The sequence below is a fragment of the Chenopodium album genome, chromosome 4, assembly GCF_948465745.1.
Source record: "Chenopodium album chromosome 4, dcCheAlbu1.1, whole genome shotgun sequence".
Lineage (NCBI taxonomy): Eukaryota > Viridiplantae > Streptophyta > Magnoliopsida > Caryophyllales > Amaranthaceae > Chenopodium > Chenopodium album.
This window is the reverse complement of record NC_137837.1, coordinates 881,518-900,068: the sequence shown is the minus strand read 5'-3', so window position 1 is coordinate 900,068 and position 18,551 is coordinate 881,518. Positions and strand designations below refer to the sequence as shown.

General features: G+C 37.2%; 2 protein-coding genes across 4 annotated transcripts; one reads left to right on the top strand and one right to left on the bottom strand.

Moving 5' to 3' along the window:
• Positions 1-1,001: 1,001 nt before the first annotated feature.
• Positions 1,002-12,270, top strand: LOC145628402 (histidinol dehydrogenase, chloroplastic-like). 2 transcript variants are annotated; one of them, XM_081680700.1, is made up of 15 exons: positions 1,002-1,139; positions 1,505-1,651; positions 2,972-3,093; positions 3,386-3,438; positions 3,551-3,623; positions 3,843-3,944; positions 4,036-4,137; positions 4,230-4,301; positions 4,389-4,451; positions 4,582-4,623; positions 4,781-4,840; positions 4,920-5,030; positions 5,437-5,607; positions 5,785-5,875; positions 11,669-12,270. In XM_081680700.1, the coding sequence occupies exons 2-15, from the start codon at positions 1,525-1,527 to the stop codon at positions 11,950-11,952; spliced, it is 1,473 nt and encodes a 490-aa protein (XP_081536826.1). In that variant the 5' UTR covers positions 1,002-1,139; positions 1,505-1,524; the 3' UTR covers positions 11,953-12,270. The 2 variants fall into 2 exon arrangements, with proteins under 2 accessions (XP_081536826.1, XP_081536827.1); XM_081680701.1 differs by having other exon boundaries at positions 1,083-1,139; positions 1,560-1,651.
• An 826-nt stretch (positions 12,271-13,096) lies between these two features.
• On the bottom strand, positions 13,097-17,422 carry LOC145628401 (beta-glucosidase 13-like). Of its 2 annotated transcripts, none has more exons than XM_081680698.1 (13): positions 17,080-17,422; positions 16,908-16,977; positions 16,682-16,740; positions 16,437-16,512; positions 15,898-15,972; positions 15,680-15,767; positions 14,995-15,250; positions 14,694-14,809; positions 14,283-14,512; positions 14,028-14,059; positions 13,842-13,944; positions 13,654-13,762; positions 13,097-13,438 (listed from the first exon to the last, which is right to left on the bottom strand). In XM_081680698.1, the coding sequence occupies exons 1-13, from the start codon at positions 17,242-17,244 to the stop codon at positions 13,270-13,272; spliced, it is 1,548 nt and encodes a 515-aa protein (XP_081536824.1). In that variant the 5' UTR covers positions 17,245-17,422; the 3' UTR covers positions 13,097-13,269. The 2 variants fall into 2 exon arrangements, with proteins under 2 accessions (XP_081536824.1, XP_081536823.1); XM_081680697.1 differs by having other exon boundaries at positions 15,898-15,975; positions 17,080-17,419.
• Between the last annotated feature and the right edge of the window lie 1,129 nt (positions 17,423-18,551).

Sequence of the window (18,551 nt, the reverse complement as noted above, 5' to 3'; positions counted from 1 at the left end):
TTTGCGATTGTTCAGATTTTTTTTACTATATGTTCAAAATTTATTATTGTTCATATTTTTTTTACTAAAAGTTTAAAATTATAGACGTGCTGCATTGCGATTGTTCAGATTTTTTTTACTAAATGTTCAAAAATGGCGTTGTTCAAATTTTTTAACTAAATGTTCAAAATTCTCGATTGTTCAGATTTTTTTACTAAATGTTTAAAAGTATAGGCATGATGCATTGCAATTGTTCAGATTTTTTAACTAAATGTCCAAAATTTGCGATGTTCAGATGCTACATGTTCAAAATTTGCAATTGTTCAGATTTTTTTACTAATTGTTCAAAAGTATAGGCGTGGTGCACCTATTTCTAGGTGCACCATGGTGCATCTTAAAATTTGCCAGAATCTGGTTCACTTTACTTTTCTTAATATCTAAATATAATACTTGTATTAACGTAATTCTAATTGGGTTAAAAAGTTGTTTAATGATATACGAAATATTATTTGTTTTAATCCAAGTTTGGTATCATAAATTACGACAAAAACGCAGAAATCTGAAATTTTTTAAAGGGAAACGCTTAGAATTTTTGAATCTCCTAGGGACTTTCGAAGGAGATTCGAAAATTCTAGGCGTTTCTTCCCTAGAGTTTTTTTTTTTTGAAAAACTAACAAGTTAGGGTTTAGGGCATGTTCTCATGCGTTGAAATTCAGTTCAGTTTAGTTCACCTCAGTTCAGTTCAGTTCCTAATTTCCTTCTCTTATAAAATATTCATTTCATTTCATTTCATTTCAGTCAATGAGAAGTTGAGAACAGACCCTTAGTAAAAGAAAATGACATGTAAAGGTGGAATTAAAAAACTACATTGTTATTTTTTTTTAAAGAAATTTTTATATAAAAACAAAAAAAAAAAAAAAACTAGATTGTTATTATAAGGTGAGATTATTTACTTCTATTTTTCAGATTATCAAATGTCAACTAATTTTTTATTTTTTTATTTATTTTTTTTTTTTCACAAAAAAAAACCCAAACTAGACTGACCCGTTCTTAATCTTAAGAACTCTTTCACTTGCCTTCAAAAGAACTCTTTCACTTTGACAAGGCTATCTGACTGGACTCACTGAACATCAGACCCCCATTTTCTCTCTACCAATTTGGTAAAATCATCTTTTCTCTATTCTCTTTTCCTTAATTGTAAATTAATCTAGTTTATAAATTTCGTTTATTATTCGATTCAGTTACTGTATAATTTACTAATTAATTTACGATTATTTCTCTCCCCGAAAATTGATTCATTTTATTTCTTGAAATTCAATTTATGTAATTGGTTAATTATGATTGAAATTTTGTTTCTTGATGTTGTGTTCTTCGTTATTTTTGTTGTTAAATTGAGTATTATTGCTTTATATTTGTGAATTGGAAGATTTTTTTATTAATTGGATAGTTGTGCTTCAATAAATTTTGTTTTTTTTTTTTTTTTATGTGCTGCCCACAAACTGTTTGATAAATTGCCTCAATTAAGACTTGTTGAAGGAGTTGCTGATGGAGACTAAACTTGTGTGCTTACATCGAACCAGTTTGTTATTCAACCCTTTCGAAGCTCGTTCCTTTCGATTGTCTTCTCCCTGCTCGTCGAAACCTAGTTTCCGGCCTCGAATTTTGTCATCAGGTATATGGTACTCTTACTTATTAACTCAATTAATCTCATGCTTTAATTTTTTGTACTCCATTTCTTGTGTTTTAGGATGTAAAGTTGTCAATATTACTATATTAGCGTTGTATGAACAATTGTTTATTCGTATCGTATCAAATTGTAGAAGTTGATGATGTTTCAATAATTAGTTCCCTTCTCCTGGAGCTGGTGCTGTTTATATATATATTTTTTAAACTTCTGTTATAATTCTTGTAACAAGCAAGTGAATTGATGCATAGTATAAGCAAGTGAACTGAAATAAGTTTTGTATGAATTTCTGATACGAGGATATTACATGGATACTTGACCGTACAACATAGGTATAGGCACTTGGAGACTTTGCCTTGAGATGAAAAAATGCTAATGTTTCCAATATGGCCAAGTCCGACACTTGGATACAGAGAAGTAGAAAAACTTGTACATTAATGTCGTAGGTTTACCTTATATATAATTGCAGGAATCATATGCTAAGTGAAAGTTCTAGAGCTAACAATAAGATATAATTAGTCTAGGAGACAAGGCTAGAGTGCTCGATAACAAATAAAGCATAACGAAGACTATCACTTTACAATGGAATGTCAAGATTGTTTAAGTAATAAAGTTGTCGAACATTATCCTGTACAGTTTGCATTGGACAGATGGACATATACCTGTTTAAGACATATCCCTAGTACATGTAAGGTGCAATAGAAGTTTATGTAAATTTATTCTCTCTTCTGCCTGTTACTAATACTCTAATAGTGACTCTTAGTTTTTTTGTTGATCTAATGGTGCTTACATATGCTACCCAATTCTTGCGTCACCCTGTTTTAAAGCTCTTAACTAATCTTACTACTCTCAATAGACCGTTTGATGCCAAATAATACTGAATGTTTGAAAGAACTTGTCACCCTTCTTCTATTAGTAATTTTTTATGATTATTTTTCACCCTGCTAAAACTGAGTGCAGAGATTGCAGAGTGTTGGTATGACCCAATTATCGTACACAGTAATTTAAATATAATTTTGTTATATCCTCTTATGGGTTGAGACAAGCTGGCAACTATTTCGGAATGGAGGAACTAGTGAACACAATTTTGTATCAGTATCATGTAATGCTCTGGTGCAAACTGAAACATTTTTTTGTTGATGACATGCTCATTTTTCTCTAATCTGGTGATTAAATTTGCTTGTTTTCGGTGTAATATTGTTGTGAAGAACTTTGTGTTGTTACCTTAGTATTACTCACTTGTTGGGAAATTTGTATCCTTGAGTTTTTTTTAGTGCATGCTTCAATTGTGTGCTGCTTTTACATTAGGTTCAATGAGCAACGGGGTGAAATGTGCCTTGAAGTCTTACAAATTATCTGAACTTTCTATGTCTGAGGTTGATAATCTTAAATCTCGTCCCCGCATCGATTTTTCATCTATATTTAGTGTGGTGAGCTATCTTCTTTCCCTATTTACTTATCCTTTCCGTTAACATGCTCTCAAATGCTGAATAGGATATCCCACCATATTTACTAGCCAACTTAGTTCTCTCCATTGGATAATGAGTGTATTTTTTGGTGTTTGTAATTCTCATCTCTTTTCTTTTTTACTTGTGTGTGTGTGTGTTCACTGTGTTGTGTGTGTGTGTGGAGGGGGGGGGGGGTTCTCTCTTTCATCTTTAAAATTACAGCAGTCATTCTTGAAGGAGTCAAATGGTTTTTATCCCTTTTGAAACTTATCAGGTCCAACCCATTGTTGATGATGTCCGCACTCGGGGTGATGATGCAGTGAAAGAGTATGTTATCTATGCTTTTGGTGACCATATACATCCTGTTTTTCTCCCATTTTTTTCAATACACGTCCAAACTTGCACTATAAACTTACTTGGTGTAATGATCCCCTAACAGATATACCGTCAAGTTTGACAAAGTCAAACTGGATAAGGTGGTTGAAGATGTTGCAGACTTACCAGAGCCTGAGGTATTCATAAGATACTTCTCAAGGACTATTTTAATTAGAAATTTAGTTTTTTTTTTTTTTTTTTTTTTTTTTTTTTTTTTTTTTTGAAGCAAGAAATTTAGTTTTGGTTATTGAAAAGCCAGTTCTCTTGTATATAATCTACAATAGGCCTACTAGATTTTGTAGCTCTTTTGTTATTGAAAAACCAGTTTCTTTTTCCTAACATCTTCAATATTGCAGCTTGATCCCCATATAAAAAAGGCCTTCGATGTTGCTTATGACAATATCTATGCATTTCATGCTTCTCAAAAGTCGGAGGAGAGAAGTGTTGAGAACATGAAGGTAAGTTTCATAGAGACATTGGTTGATTCCATTATCTTACATTTTCTTTTATTATCATCTTATAATGGCATTTGATTTTTTTCAAAGTCAGGGAGTTAGGTGCAAACGTGTAGCAAGAAGCATTGGCTCTGTGGGACTTTATGTTCCGGGAGGGACTGCTGTATTGCCATCCACAGCTCTTATGCTTTCAATTGTGAGTTGCAACTTTTTATCTTAGTGCCTCTAAATTTTAAGAAATTTCAAAATTTGAATAATGTTGACATCATTATCTACTTGTTATTCTAGCCTGCAAAAATTGCGGGCTGCAAAACTGTAGTTCTTGCCACACCTCCAAGCCAGGATGGCAGCATATGCAAGGTATCTTTGACTTCCCATCATTCCAGCAGTGGTAGAATGACTCTGGGAGTTTCTTGATGACTAATGCTCTCTTTTCTTCTTCTTTAGGAAGTCCTCTACTGTGCCAAGAAAGCTGGTGTCACTCATATCCTTAAAGCTGGAGGAGCTCAGGTCTGAGAGGCTGTACTATTTAAAAATACAATATTCTGTATTATGAAAAATTCTCCAACCTCTTGAATTCAACTTAAATCATTATTGTATCTGTTGGAGTTCATATCCATCCTCTTTTTCTATTGAACAGGCCATTTCTGCTATGGCCTGGGGAACATCTTCTTGCCCTAAGGTACTAACTACTAAGACTATAAATATCTATATTTGAGGTTGTTTTATTGTTTCAGATATTTTGTATATATACACACCAGTGTGCCCGATGGTTTTTCTTTTTAATTGGAAATTCTTTGCCCAACTTCCATTTCTACTAATTTTCTTCAAATATATAGGTTGAGAAGGTCTTTGGACCAGGAAATCAATATGTAACTGCTGCAAAGATGATCCTGCAGGTAGGAGTTTAGTCACTTATTGTAGTTTCTTAGCTAAATTTAAACTTTTCTTCTGATTGACTTCCTCACTATCCATCAGAATAGTGAAGCTATGATCTCGATTGACATGCCTGCTGGCCCTTCAGAAGTTCTAGTGATTGCTGACAAGTATGCTAATCCTGTTCATGTTGCAGCAGACTTGCTTTCTCAGGTATGTCTCTGTACCCTTTTTTTTGGAAGCTAACCATGTTGATATCTGCATCATCATACAATTTCCTTAATAAACATATACAAAGTAATAGATTTTTGAAGGGAAGAGTAGGCAGCATATAATATGCACCCCTTCCGGGCCGCATTTTATATGCATCCAGGAAGGGCTTGAGCCCTTACATACCATGGAGAAGAGATAATCTACATTGCTATCAGAGTAATATATGTTTTGCAAAAGTCCTCATCTCAATCACTGTTTTGAACAGGCTACTTTCATGCCCAACCTTTAAGTAGAAAAGGGGAATGGGATGCTATTTGTGTCTTTCATGTGTGCCTTAAGGCATTGTTGCTTAGAATGTTTATCAATTTAATTGTTTTGTATTATTCAATATTTCGTGTTTTTTCAGGCTGAACATGGACCAGATAGTCAGGTTGTTCTCGTAGTAGCTGGTGATGGTGTGAATCTAAATGCTATTGAGGATGAAATTAGCAAGCAATGTCAAAATCTACCTAGAGGGGATTTTGCATCAAAAGCATTATCTCATAGTTTTATCGTGTTCGCTTGTGATATGGTTGAGGTTTGTGATTTTGTCTCTTTCAACTGCTGCTTAACATGCATGCTGCAGTATCTAATTTACATTTCCAAGTTTAAGTGTTTAACAAGCTTTCCATCTCCTACTAAGTGATCCTTTTTTATTCTTTTTATTTTTTAAAATGCACTGTCCGTTGATGTGTTTATTACATTTCACATGCAGGCAGTCTCTTTCTCAAACTTGTACGCACCTGAGCATCTGATTATTAATGTACAAGATGCTGAGAAATGGGAGAGCTTCATTGAGAATGCAGGTACATGTTTGAATCTTGTAGTCATCATACTTTGGCAAGCTTTTCTGTATTGGTCATTCATTTGTCTATAAGGTGCTTAAAGTAATCCATCTTTCTTCCCTGTTGGCACATATGCTTGAATTGGGGAATATATAATGAGTTTGTAGGTGGGTATTGCTAGTAGTAGTTGATTACATAGCTGTTAGGGGTGTTTGGGGAATGAATAATGAGATAGTAGGCGGGGCTGTGGAGAGGGGGAGGTATGTGTAATGGGTTGCTGCAACGGACTATCGTGTAGCAACAAGATGATATAGTCGAAAGGTTGAATGTTTGATTGATAGATAGCTTAAAGCTTGCGAAAGGGGTTCAATGGCTTTAGGCCATTACTCTCCATGAGTTACTTACAATTTTTCTTGATACTTTACTCTTCTAGGCTACCACTATTTTTACTACTACTAAATTGCGAATATTGGCAAACATAGCCTTAATTACTACAAGTACTACTCTGGTCCTCTTCCTCTTTTAACACGGTACAAACAAATAGCCAAAGGTGTTTGTCTGTTTTAACGGTCCTTTGTCTGACCTTGCATTGGCTACGGCTTGTTGTTGTTGGTCTGAACTTGCTGTTGCTTCTATCGCTTGTGGTAAGTTAGTGTAACGGGTGGAGATGGTGGGTTCGTTGCAATACTCCCCAACCAAAAGAGCCACCTTGTCCTCACAATGGAAGTCCGGAAACCCACCTTGATGGCCTGAGCATCCTCCCAAGTGGACTCGAATTCCGGTAATCCCTGCCACTGTATCAGCACTTCCATTCCATCCTCCTTGCCCAATTTCGGCTTGCTGTCCAGCACTCTCTCGGGCTCAACTACTAGTTCCAACTCGGGTGTGATTTGAGTGGGAATATTTGGCGAGCTAGGGGTGATACCCAAGGCCTGCTTCAACTGAGAGACGTGAAAAACCGGATTGATCCTACAATCCTTTGGCAATCGCAGCTTGTATGCCACCTTCCCTACTCGTTGAATTACCTCAAACGGTCCATAAAAGCACGCTGCCAATTTCTCAAATGGCCTCTTAGCTAATGAACGTTGGCGGTATGGCTATAACTTAAGGAACACTCGATCCCCAACTTGGAATTCCACCTCCCTTCTCTTTATATCAGCGTTTGACTTCATGACTTGTTAAGCCCTTAACAAATTAATTTTCAGCTCATCCAACATCATATCACGTTCCTGTAATAACTCTTCCACCGTACCCACCGTGGTCTGCCAAGTTCCATCCTCATCAAACGTGGTGGATCACGACCGTACAGAACTTTAAAGGGAGTCATGTGGGTCGACGTGTGGTGGTGTTGTAGGAATATTCAACCCATTGTAACCAGCGAGCCCATGACTTCGGTTGGCCACCTCTGACTGGTCGTCGGGTGATAGGATGTACTACGCTTGAGGTCCGTCCCTTGCAAGCAAACCAACTCCTTCCAAAACGAGCTTACGAACACTCGATCTCTATCTGTCACTATACTACTAGGAACTCCGTGCAACCGCACTACTTCCTTCACAAAAATCTCAGCCACTTTCACCGCGAGGGTGCTTGAGCCCCAAAAAATGAGCATACTTGGATAGCCGATCAACCACCACTAATATTGTATCAATTCCCTTATACTTCGGCAACCCCTCAATAAAGTCCATAGTGATGTCTTCCTACACTCATTCCGGGACGGGTAATGGTTGCAAAAGCCCCGCCGAAGATTGTTGGGAGTGCTTAATGCGTTGACAAAGTAAACACTCCTTGACATAGGTTTGAACCCAAAACCATTCTCGTGCCAACCTCAAGTATGTTTTGGACTCACCCTCATGCCCTCCTTATGGAAAAACGTGATAAACTCGGAGCAAGAATTGTTTCGAGGCAGATTTAGGAGGAATTACCAATTGGCCTTTGTAAAAAACATGGTCACCATCTACTGTATATCCGCAGCTCCTCCTTCCTATTATAGACCAGATTTCCGACCCCAAGATTAACACAAAGAATATTAATTTAAGGCTAAAAGCTTGAACATTTGATTGATTAACGGTTGGATTACATAAGGATAGCCATAACTTGGTTCAGTAGCTTTAGGCTACAAATCTCTCTAGTAGCTTGAGGCTACAAGTGTCTCAAGAGGTTCACTCAATTTCTGCCTCCCTTCTATGTTACACATACTAACTTACTTATACTAATGGTCAAGGTTGACCTTAAATCTTACATGTGACTACTTAACAAAAATGGAAAAACCATAATAAAACATATTAAAAGCTGATTGCTTTCTTTCCTTTTCTTCTTCTTAATTAAATTTGTCTTTTACTTAATTGCCCCCTAAAGTCGGTCTATTACACTTCTCCTTTTTCGATCGTCAGTTTCAGCCCTTATATCCATTCATCTCCTCGAATTTCTCTCTCTAATTGATCCCAATCTACTCCTTGAACCGTAACCAAAGTCAACAATTTCGGCTCACCGACAACCTCGCCGCGCCTAGACAGCGCATCAGCTACCCGATTGGCCACCTCGGGTTTATATTGAATGTCGAAATCGAACCCGATTAACTTCCTAACCCATTTCTAGTATTCCGAACCCACTTCCCTTAGTTATGTTCTGAACTTTAAGCTCCGTTGATCGTTGCGTATGAGGAATCGCCGCCCCAAAAGGTAGTGTTTCTATTTCTGGACGGCCAAACAAACCGCCATGAGCTCCTTCTCGTAGATCGACTTACCACGGCCATTCGGCCACAAGACTTTATTGAAATAGGCCACCGGTATCCCTCCTGCATCAACACCGCGCTGAGGCCTTACCCCGAGGCGTCTGACTCCACCACAAAAAACTTAGTGAAATCAGGCATAACAAGAACCGGTGTCGTCGTCATAGCATTTTAAGCTTCACGAACGCCTGCTCGGCCGTCTCACACCACCCAAAATTGTCTTTTTTGAGTTGGTCGGTGAGTGGCTATGTGTCACGGTCAGGGAGTTTGGACCCCGAAACGTGCAGCGCGTTTAGCCTTTTGGCGGCAAGAACGCTAGCCTTGAGCGAAAGAGGGGCTTGTGAGCACAAAGCAATACAAGCGGGCAATTAAATCAAAGGAGCACTCACGTCTATTTGGCGACGGAGTGCGGGTGGTCGGAGCTTGCGACGGCCGATACTTCAAGGCAGGTACAAGCGGGTCCGAACCACGAGTTCTTAATGCATCAAGTTAGTTTAGAGGGGAGCTATTATGCAAGTAAGACAATATCTATAAAGGTCTAACAATAAACAAGCATAAAAGCAAAGCAACACTTGGTAGAAGGCTTAAGATTTCATTAATCATTCACCCTCTAAGGAGCTTTAAATTGATTACAAGGAGAATCCCTAGTGAACGCTGAAATGACAGTAACACAATAATGGGACCTCAAGCAAAGAAAACATAAACTAAACTCTAGGAAAGCATCTAAAAGGAATCTAATACATCAAAAGGAGTTGGATTCTAACATCCTCCCCTACTTAAGCTGTTGACGATCTCGTCGACTTACAAGAGTTACAACATAACTAGAAAATCGTAAACTATCTTAAGTCTCTGACGCGCCATTGATGGGGCTGACAACCAGAATCTTTGTTGACTCTGGAGCTTGTCTTTGGGTTTATGGGCTCGTCACTCTTTGCTTCAAACCGGGTGTCGATTTTGAGGTTGGCGGGTGTGTATCTAGGATGTTGTCGATTCTCTGGGCTTCATCTCCCGCCTTTGGGCGTCTTTAGTGCGAGCTTTGTTTCTGGTTGGATACCTCAACCGTCTATTAGCCCCACTACTCGGCCAATCCCTAGATTCAAGGCGACCACATGTAACCACAATGACTAAGCATAACCGTCAAGGAGAACTTACTATAAATAAACCACTAAGTAAAGCTTTGGTTAGACCAATCATCAAGCTAAGACCTTTCCTCACCATCCAGCACATAGCCACACTAGCCCATGGTTCCCCCGAAGGACCCATGGTCATCGTCCGCACTTGTTCCTCCATGCTGGAGCCACTACAGTCTCCACTATAGTAGTGGACCATAGAGACACCTTCACAGGATCCCAAGAGCATTCCTTAGCCAAAGCACGCACCATTTAGCTAGCATGCCCATACTAAGTCCTAAGCCCTTGTTAGTCACCTCGCACCTACCGAGTCGATTTGTCCAATCAAGTGTCCACCTTAGCCATCCAAGTGTGCTATAGTCCCCATAGGTCATCTTATGTCCAAAACTATGCCCAAGGCCCCTAGCCCTAAGGCCACTCTTTGACCCCTAATCCTTGAGTGAGCACTCGCCCCCTAAAGAGCTTTATTTTGATGTGGCCATGAAATACCCAACTGACAGTAACACAATAATGGGCTCTCATGCATGATCCTTGAACCCAACCTTGGCCCTATGGCCATGTATGATCTATTAGGGTCCTAATAAGTCCCCTCAATAAGTATCAAAGGTTATTATGGAGTTTTGCTCATCCAAACACTCCGAGGATCTTTTAGTGCGCTCGCTCGCGTGCTAGCCATAGGCCCAAGGCCTAGCTGGCCAATGCTTTGCTAGCACCATGGTCTAAGCACTTGGGGATCATCCATGATAACCTCACAAGCCTTAGACATGGTAATGAGCAACTCTAGCCTCACTTGGCTCGTTCTTTCCGAATCGAGCATGCACTTGCTCACGTAGGCAAGTGGGATCCCGAAGGCCTTGCGTGCCTATGCGGGGTGGTCGACGGCCTTGTCTAGGTCGACCCAAAAGTGACCATGACAGTAGCTCTGATACCAACTGCAACGGACTAGCGTGTAGCAACAAGATGATATAGTCGAAAGGTTGAATGTTTGATTGATAGAAAGCTTAAAGCTTGCGAAAGGGGTTTAATGGCTTTAGGCCATTACTCTCCATGAGTTACTTACAATTTTTCTTGATACTTTACTCTTCTAGGCTACCACTATTTTTACTACTACTACATTGCGAATATTGGCAAACATAGCCTTAATTTCTACAAGTACTACTCTTGTCCTCTTCCTCTTTAACACAGTACAAACAAATAGCCAAAGGTGTTTGTCTGTTTTAACGGTCCTCTCTCTGACCTTGCATTGGCCACGGTTTGTTGTTGTTGGTCTGAACTTGCTATTACTTCTGTCGTCTGTGGTAAGTTGGTGTAACGGGTGGTGGTGGTGGGTTCGTTGCAGTTGCGAATTGTAGTGACTAATGAGTTAGTGAGAGAAACCCAATCAGCTCGAATGCAGTGTCACTTGTATTGATCATTTATATATTGCAAAATATAATTAAATTTCTCTTCTTCCTTGATTTCTATGATTAATTCTTCTCTCTTATTCAATCATATAAACATTGAATTTTTAGCACAAAGCTCCCAACCTCTGCAAGAAATACACTCTATTGTATTTTCTAATCTACTTCTCCCTTCATCCTATAGTTTTTTTTAGATGATTGTCTCACAATAAAGTTATCTACTTGTGCAAAGATTATGGAAAATGAGAAAGGAGGGAAGGTGCCTAGGGCTTAACTTTCTAAAGGACAAGATGAAAACTTGCTTTGGAATTAGGAAAAATTGTTAATTGTGGGACACTTCCCAAAATGAAGATGTTTACTGAGTGCCAGAGAGAGTATATATCTTTTATATAAGAATAGACAATGCATTTGCCAATGTTAGTGCTGTTGTAGTTTCCATAATTTTTATATGGCATATGCTAATGTATTCAAACCAAGTAACTTTGAATCCCAAAAATTGAGTAAATTTCTTGCAGATTTTTGCTGCTAATTTCCTCTGTACTGATGATATTTGCAGGATCTGTATTTATGGGCCAATGGACACCTGAAAGTGTCGGAGATTATGCTAGTGGAACAAATCATGTCCTTCCTACATATGGTTATGCAAGAATGTATGGTGGAGTGTCACTTGATTCTTTCCAGAAGTATATAACAGTTCAATCTCTGACTGAGGAAGGCCTAAGAAATCTAGGCCCATACGTGGCAGCCATGGCTGACGTTGAGGGACTGGAAGCTCACAAGCGAGCTGTAACCTTAAGGCTTCAGGATATTGAGGCAAGGCAAGGGTCAAACTTGAGATGATACAGACGAACTGTGACCTTAAGTATGTGATTTGTCTTTGCTGTTTTGAGATAAAGCTGGTGTAAGTGCCTCAGCCTCACATTGAGGATGTGTTGTGGAGTTGATTTTGTATTTTTGTTACTACTAGTACCCTGTACTCTAAAATAATGAAATTGTAACAGAGAACTGTTGCAATATTTTTTATCTTTCATCACTTTTCATCTTTCTAATTTGGATTTTTGGGTAAATCTCAGATGATTACCAACTTCTGTACATGAGATTTTAGCCGAGGTCTCAAAAACAAGTTTCCTGAACTTTTAATTCTTGTTGCATCATTTATCCATTAATCTCTGTAATTTTGTTTTAGATTAATGTAACATGTGAGCTTTCATGCTTATACATAATTCATATAGAATGAATAAGAATTCGTTTGATACCCTTAGCACAGTGTATATATCCTGTCAAAAAAGAAAAAGACAAAAAAAAAAAAAAAAGAAAGCAGTGTATATCTAAGTGCTACACTTTGCTGATATAACTCAACTGAACTTTATTATATCTTGCAGAACTTGGTGTTGGGCTGTAGGTTACAAAACTATGATTCTGGTGGAGTAGATGGTTCATCTTTGGAGAGCATAGTACCAAAAATGACATGATAGTCGAAGGTACAGTGTTTGACATTTGATAACGCATGAGAGCTAAAATCGGTAGAGTGAAGCTTCTCTCTTCAAGCCTTCATGGGCAACGTATGTGCACATATAAATTATGGTTTCAACCCACCGTGTACTGATCATGACATGCTTCTCATGCTGAAGGTGAGGCCGCTTACTATTTTAATGTGAATGATGCAGTTAAGCATGAATAAGTTGTGTGGGTAATGGGCTGTCAATGCTTCTGTTATGCATAGCTTCGTCCCTCAAAATAACTGCAGTATTGACATCCCTGGCAATCCTACAGCTCTACCGAACCATGATGTCTCGATGAGGGTGTTTATAATGGCTCAGTCTATCAGAGTTGCCTTTGGCTCACTTCAGTTGAGGTACAAGAGCTGTTACTTTAAATTTTTGTACTTATCCAATGAAGCAGCAATTTCCACATTATTTATTGACTTTTAAATAACCAAAAGACAAAAAAGGAAGAATAAAATTTCTAAGGTTAACGAACAAGCTTATTCAACTCTTACTATGAATGCTTATTCTTGTAATTGCATGCTGTCGGAATTCAGATTATCAGGCAAGTGTACAGTCAGTAGCTATAACTGTTAAAATTTGAAACAATACCCAATTCATAAGTTAAAAATACACTAGGAAAACTACAGATGAACATATAGCTAAGATGATCTCATTTCCGCAGAAATTTTTTGAACCACAAGGCAGAGCTTTTAGGATACCTCTTCAACCCGTTCTGAAAATCGACATAATTGATCCCGTATCTGATTGTATAACCAAAATTCCATTCAAAATTGTCCAGCAGTGACCAAGCAAAGTATCCCCTTACATCAACACCATTTCTGTCACAAACAACATCCATTAGGTAATAATTATTCCTTCTGTCTGAGATTTAGGGACAAATTTTACTAACATACTGTATCTGATCACCTAATTTAAAGGTACATTAAGAAGCCCAGCTTTAAACCATGACTAGTTTAGGGAAGTTGAAAAATATATGTGACAATTAATTCCGGACATAATTACAACATAAAGCTAGATATTAGAAGAGCCTTACTGAATTGCTTCTCTTAAGTAATGCAAATGATGGTAGTGGTAGTCTATCCGTATCGTGTCAGCTAGGGATTCTTTAAGTGATAATGAGGAATTATTCTGCTCACCAATTCCTGCAAAAGAATCAAATACACATGAAAGATGCATAATACGTCTCATCTTTACAGACAGTAGTAGTAGTAGTAGTAGTACCATTTTCGGTGATATATATCTCTTGTGAATTGTACTTGTCTTTCATGTAAAGCAGAAGATCCCGTAGCCCTCTTGGATAACTGTAAAACCCGTTTGTAGCACCCTGAAACAGGACTAGTTAATGCAATAAGAGGAAAAATAGTATGCCTAGAAGTAATAGTTTGATAGTTCTAGTTCAATTCTTACCTTTGGACCAATGGGAACTCCATGACGTTCATCTGCAATAAAGTTTTTGATAAATCTCACGCGATGCATTATATGAAAGCAACTTTTGAGTGTAAACAAAAACGTATAGGTGGATCTAGAAGCATAACCATAGTAATAACTAAGTTGAAAAATACCTTATAACAATAACACCACAACATCAATGTTACTAACTTACCATAACTTTGAAAAATTGGGATGAATATAATCACGTTGCAAGTGCTGAGAATTGCTTACTTGAATAGGTACCATGCCAGTCTGAAAGGTAGCTGAATCTTGTTATTGAGCCATTGAAAGACATTGGAGGAGCATTCGCTACATACGAAGCAGTGTAATAATTCAATCCTAGAAAATCAAAAGACCCTTTTATCATCTTTGACTGCTCTTTCGTGAACTTTGGCAATCGATCCTTGACTAAAGAACTCATGCTGTGTGGATAATTTCCTGTTGTAAGAGGTTCCATGAACCTAGTAACAGCAGAAGCACAAGTATCAAGCAATAGTTATGATACTAATTGAGCTATTTGACATATATTTTATGACTTGAGGAATGACCTTAGGAAGTTAGGAGGGTTCTACCATACCAGAATTTTTGCCAGGGCAGAAACAGAATAGAAGATTTTTGTAAACTATCAAAGATATAACTTACCACCCAATTGTAAAGTCGAGTGCTCGTTGAGTAGCATCGCGGTCTTGTATAGAATTTGATAATGGTACATACCAATTTGTTGCCAAAACAATGCCAATCTTTCCCTTTTGAGATGCCTGCACTAATTTAGCAGCTTGTCAAATATCATGTCACATTTACAAGAATTACAAATTGCTAAATACAGTATGTTACTGCTGCATTTATGTACTCAATTTCTCAAATTTGTATGTTTCAAAGTAAGAAATCTAAGAAAAAGTTGATGACTAATTATCCTAGCTAGCAATTAAAGGTGGTGATTAACCTGATATTTTTGCTTGTACAGCTTGGCAGCAGCAGCATGAGCAAGAAGTAGGTTGTGAGCCACAACGTAAGGCTCAGTTCCGGAATCACCGGCAGAGCAATTGAGATTCTGCCATTTCGAACATCGACCTGGTGGTCCATATCCTACTGCATAGCCAGTTAAGTCATAATACAGTGGTTCATTCAGTGTAGTCCAATACTTAACTCTGTCGCCGAATTTTCTGTAGCATAGCTCTGCATAGTCTCTAAAATCATTTCTGTAAACAATAATATGATTATTTGTCACTTCCTAAACATCATTACATTCTAACTTAGTAGAATACCTCCTAAGGTTGTTATAAATGTCTATCAGACAGTTGATTAGGCTTATTGATTATTGACAATATATATGAACATTTGCATTATGGTGGAATAATACAGAGTAATAAGTTAATATAGCTCAATGAATTTTCAATGCTTCCTAGTTTTCATCAAGTGTAGGTCATTAACATTATTCAAGAGAAGTGTTTGGCCAAAAATAGTCTTACAGTAGTTACAAGGATAAGGCTACTTACATCCAACTCCCGTAGTACCCCGAATGTGTGAGAGCCACACACATTTATAATTAAGTACTAGTATTTGATTTTCTTTTAATTAATTCTAGCTTGATATCACTAAATAAAAATCCAAAGAAAAATGGTGCTTACATTATATTTCTACTTAAGAAGCCTCCATAATAATCTTCTAGAGCTTGAGGAAGATCACTGTGAAATAGGGTCACGAAGGGCTTTATACCTGCATTTAGATCCATCGTTGTCAAGTAGGCTATAAGTTGTTCTACACTACTACGCGTGATTTTGTCATAAGCTCCCAAACTAATGCCATCCTAGGAACCATACTAAAACTTATGGTGTGAAATCCGTACCATTTTTGAGTAACTCATTGATGAGATTGTTGTAGTATCTGATTCCTTTCTGATTGATTCCTCCACTTAGCTTTCCTTCTGGAAGAAAACAATGTTTTTGTGAGTTGTGAGTTGTGACTCATCTAGGAAATTAAAAGTTTGACCTTTTGTAAAACTAAAGCATCACATTATGATTGTCCATCCCCTAGGTGGGTTGTGGACTTGTGGGCCGAATTCTAGTCCACATGTCCAGCCTGGTCCTGAACCAGCAAAATTGCCTCGTGGGCCAATCATGATTCTCCGCCCATCAACCCGACCTATTGACTTAGATATGCCAATAAATGACACGTGTGATTCACACGCTAACCACATGCTGGTACATGTTATACACATATCAAATCAAAACAACCCTTAGTAACTATTACGGCAAAAACCCATTGATAATTTATAGTTATAAGAATGTCATTGAAAAACAAATTAATTAAACATGTACTTGTACTAATTGAAAGATACCAAAGAAACTATGTTTTAGGGAATCAAAATGACAAAATGGCTCTTACTTGGCAGTAACCTGGACCACGAAATTGAAAATCTGAAAGCATCTAATCCCATTTCTTTTATGAGCTTCACATCTTCCTGCAATTCAATTCAAAATTACTAGATAATGAAGAATATCAATCAATAGTACCAAAATACTAATTAAGCTGGTTAATTTGATATATACTTCATGCTTCGTATGTGAAAACCTATGAGCATCTAATACCCCTCTCTAGACTATTCTCGAATTACAAATAAACAAACTTACTTTGTATCGATGGTAAGAATCTGTAGCAACATCGCCATTGCTACCATCCACGATTTTACCTATAAGCCAACATTATAACAAACAAGGAAACACAAGTCATTAGTCATTACTATTCGAGGATTAATGACTACATTAATTTTCCAGACATCCTAAAATAGTACTCTAACTATTATTTTCAAACATAGCGTAAACATAAGGAGGGAGAGAAAGAGAAACAGGGAGCAACCTGGATATTTATGAACATAGGTATCCCATATGCTAGGACCTTTACCATCCTCCTTCGCTGCACCTTCATACTGAAATGCAACAACCATATCAATCTAATCCAACTCGAGACACGAAAACAAGATGGAAACACAGCAAGCTAAAAATTAATCATTCATCGATTTCCTTATTACCTGGTAAGCTGAAGAAGCAACGCCGAAAATGAATTTTTGAGGAAAGGAAGTACGGTTGAGCAAACTAGTATGGTAGTTTTTCAAAGCAATAGATTGTCTAATGTTAAACACAAAATTTAACCCCAAGATTATCATAAGAGTAAAAATCCATCTTCTATTACCCATTGAAATTTCTCACTTCTTTTTTTTTGTTTCTTCAATGCTGAGTGAATAACAAAGACTTTATCATTCACTAGCCCTGCTCTAATAATGTTGCAATCTTCTAGTTAGAGTACTCTATTATATGGGCACTCTTGGACTGTGTTACTTGTACTCGGATACCCATGTCTGACACGTGTGTCCAAGTATATAACTCGGCTATTTTAACCCAAAATGAAATACCGAAGTTTTTAGGATTCGACATACAGTATATAGATACTTGAGGTGACATGGAGGGTCCGGATGGATAGCATAAATCCCAACGTAGTTTGTACTGCACTTAGTTATTGACACGCACAAATTTCACTGAATATTTTCTGTTAGTACGTGACTCACATACCAAAGTTATATTTTGGCATATATATTGCTGGTATACCAAGTTCATCATATCACAAACATCGAGAATATCAAAATATTACAATCTGCAAATTTTATGATTCGTTTGATTATAACAAAACTTTGTCATACTGTATACGTTCTAATTAAAACTACTGACAAAAACATGGATTTTAGTGAAACCTCTGTATTTCATTTGTGTAGCTGATCCAAGCATTATTAAAAAAAACATGCCTAGAGCTATAGAATTCAAATGAACATGAATGATCCTTGTATAAATCTGTCAACTGGAGTCCCTTAATAAGACTAGTACAATAATCTCCTGTCTAAAATTTCTTGTTGTACGTTTTGACTTTTTGTGAGACAATCACGACTAAATGTTCATTATATAAAGAATATTTAGTGACGAAGATAGTGTATGTCAAAAATCCATGTAAAACAGGTAATTTTCATTTCACTAGAGAATATAGATGATTAAGGACGTGTTTTTTGAATTCAAACATAACTATAGCTAGCATTATAGATAGCAGCACAGTAAGGGCACTAACATCCAACTATAAAAGTAGTTCCATAATCTATTGGGTGGGTTAGGAAGAATTTACTTCCTAGGCATTATGATTTGATCAAAGAAAAATGGCTAAATCATTAAGTTGTTCTTAGAAAGCCGAAAGAATAAGAGGATTCACTTGATTGCAAACAGAAAAATGTGTAATTAAGATGGTCATGGTAGTACTGTAACTCATTTTATCAGTTGAAGGTTCAAGGGCAAATAATATTGATGGAACTATAATTTTCAAAACATGCCAAAGGCTATATTTTCAAATATAACACTTGCAAACCAACATCAAATGATTGATATGCCAACCGTCAATTTAATGACATCTTAAGCATTTTTTTAATTTCCCTGGTCAAAGCAAAATTTTACAATCAACTTAAAG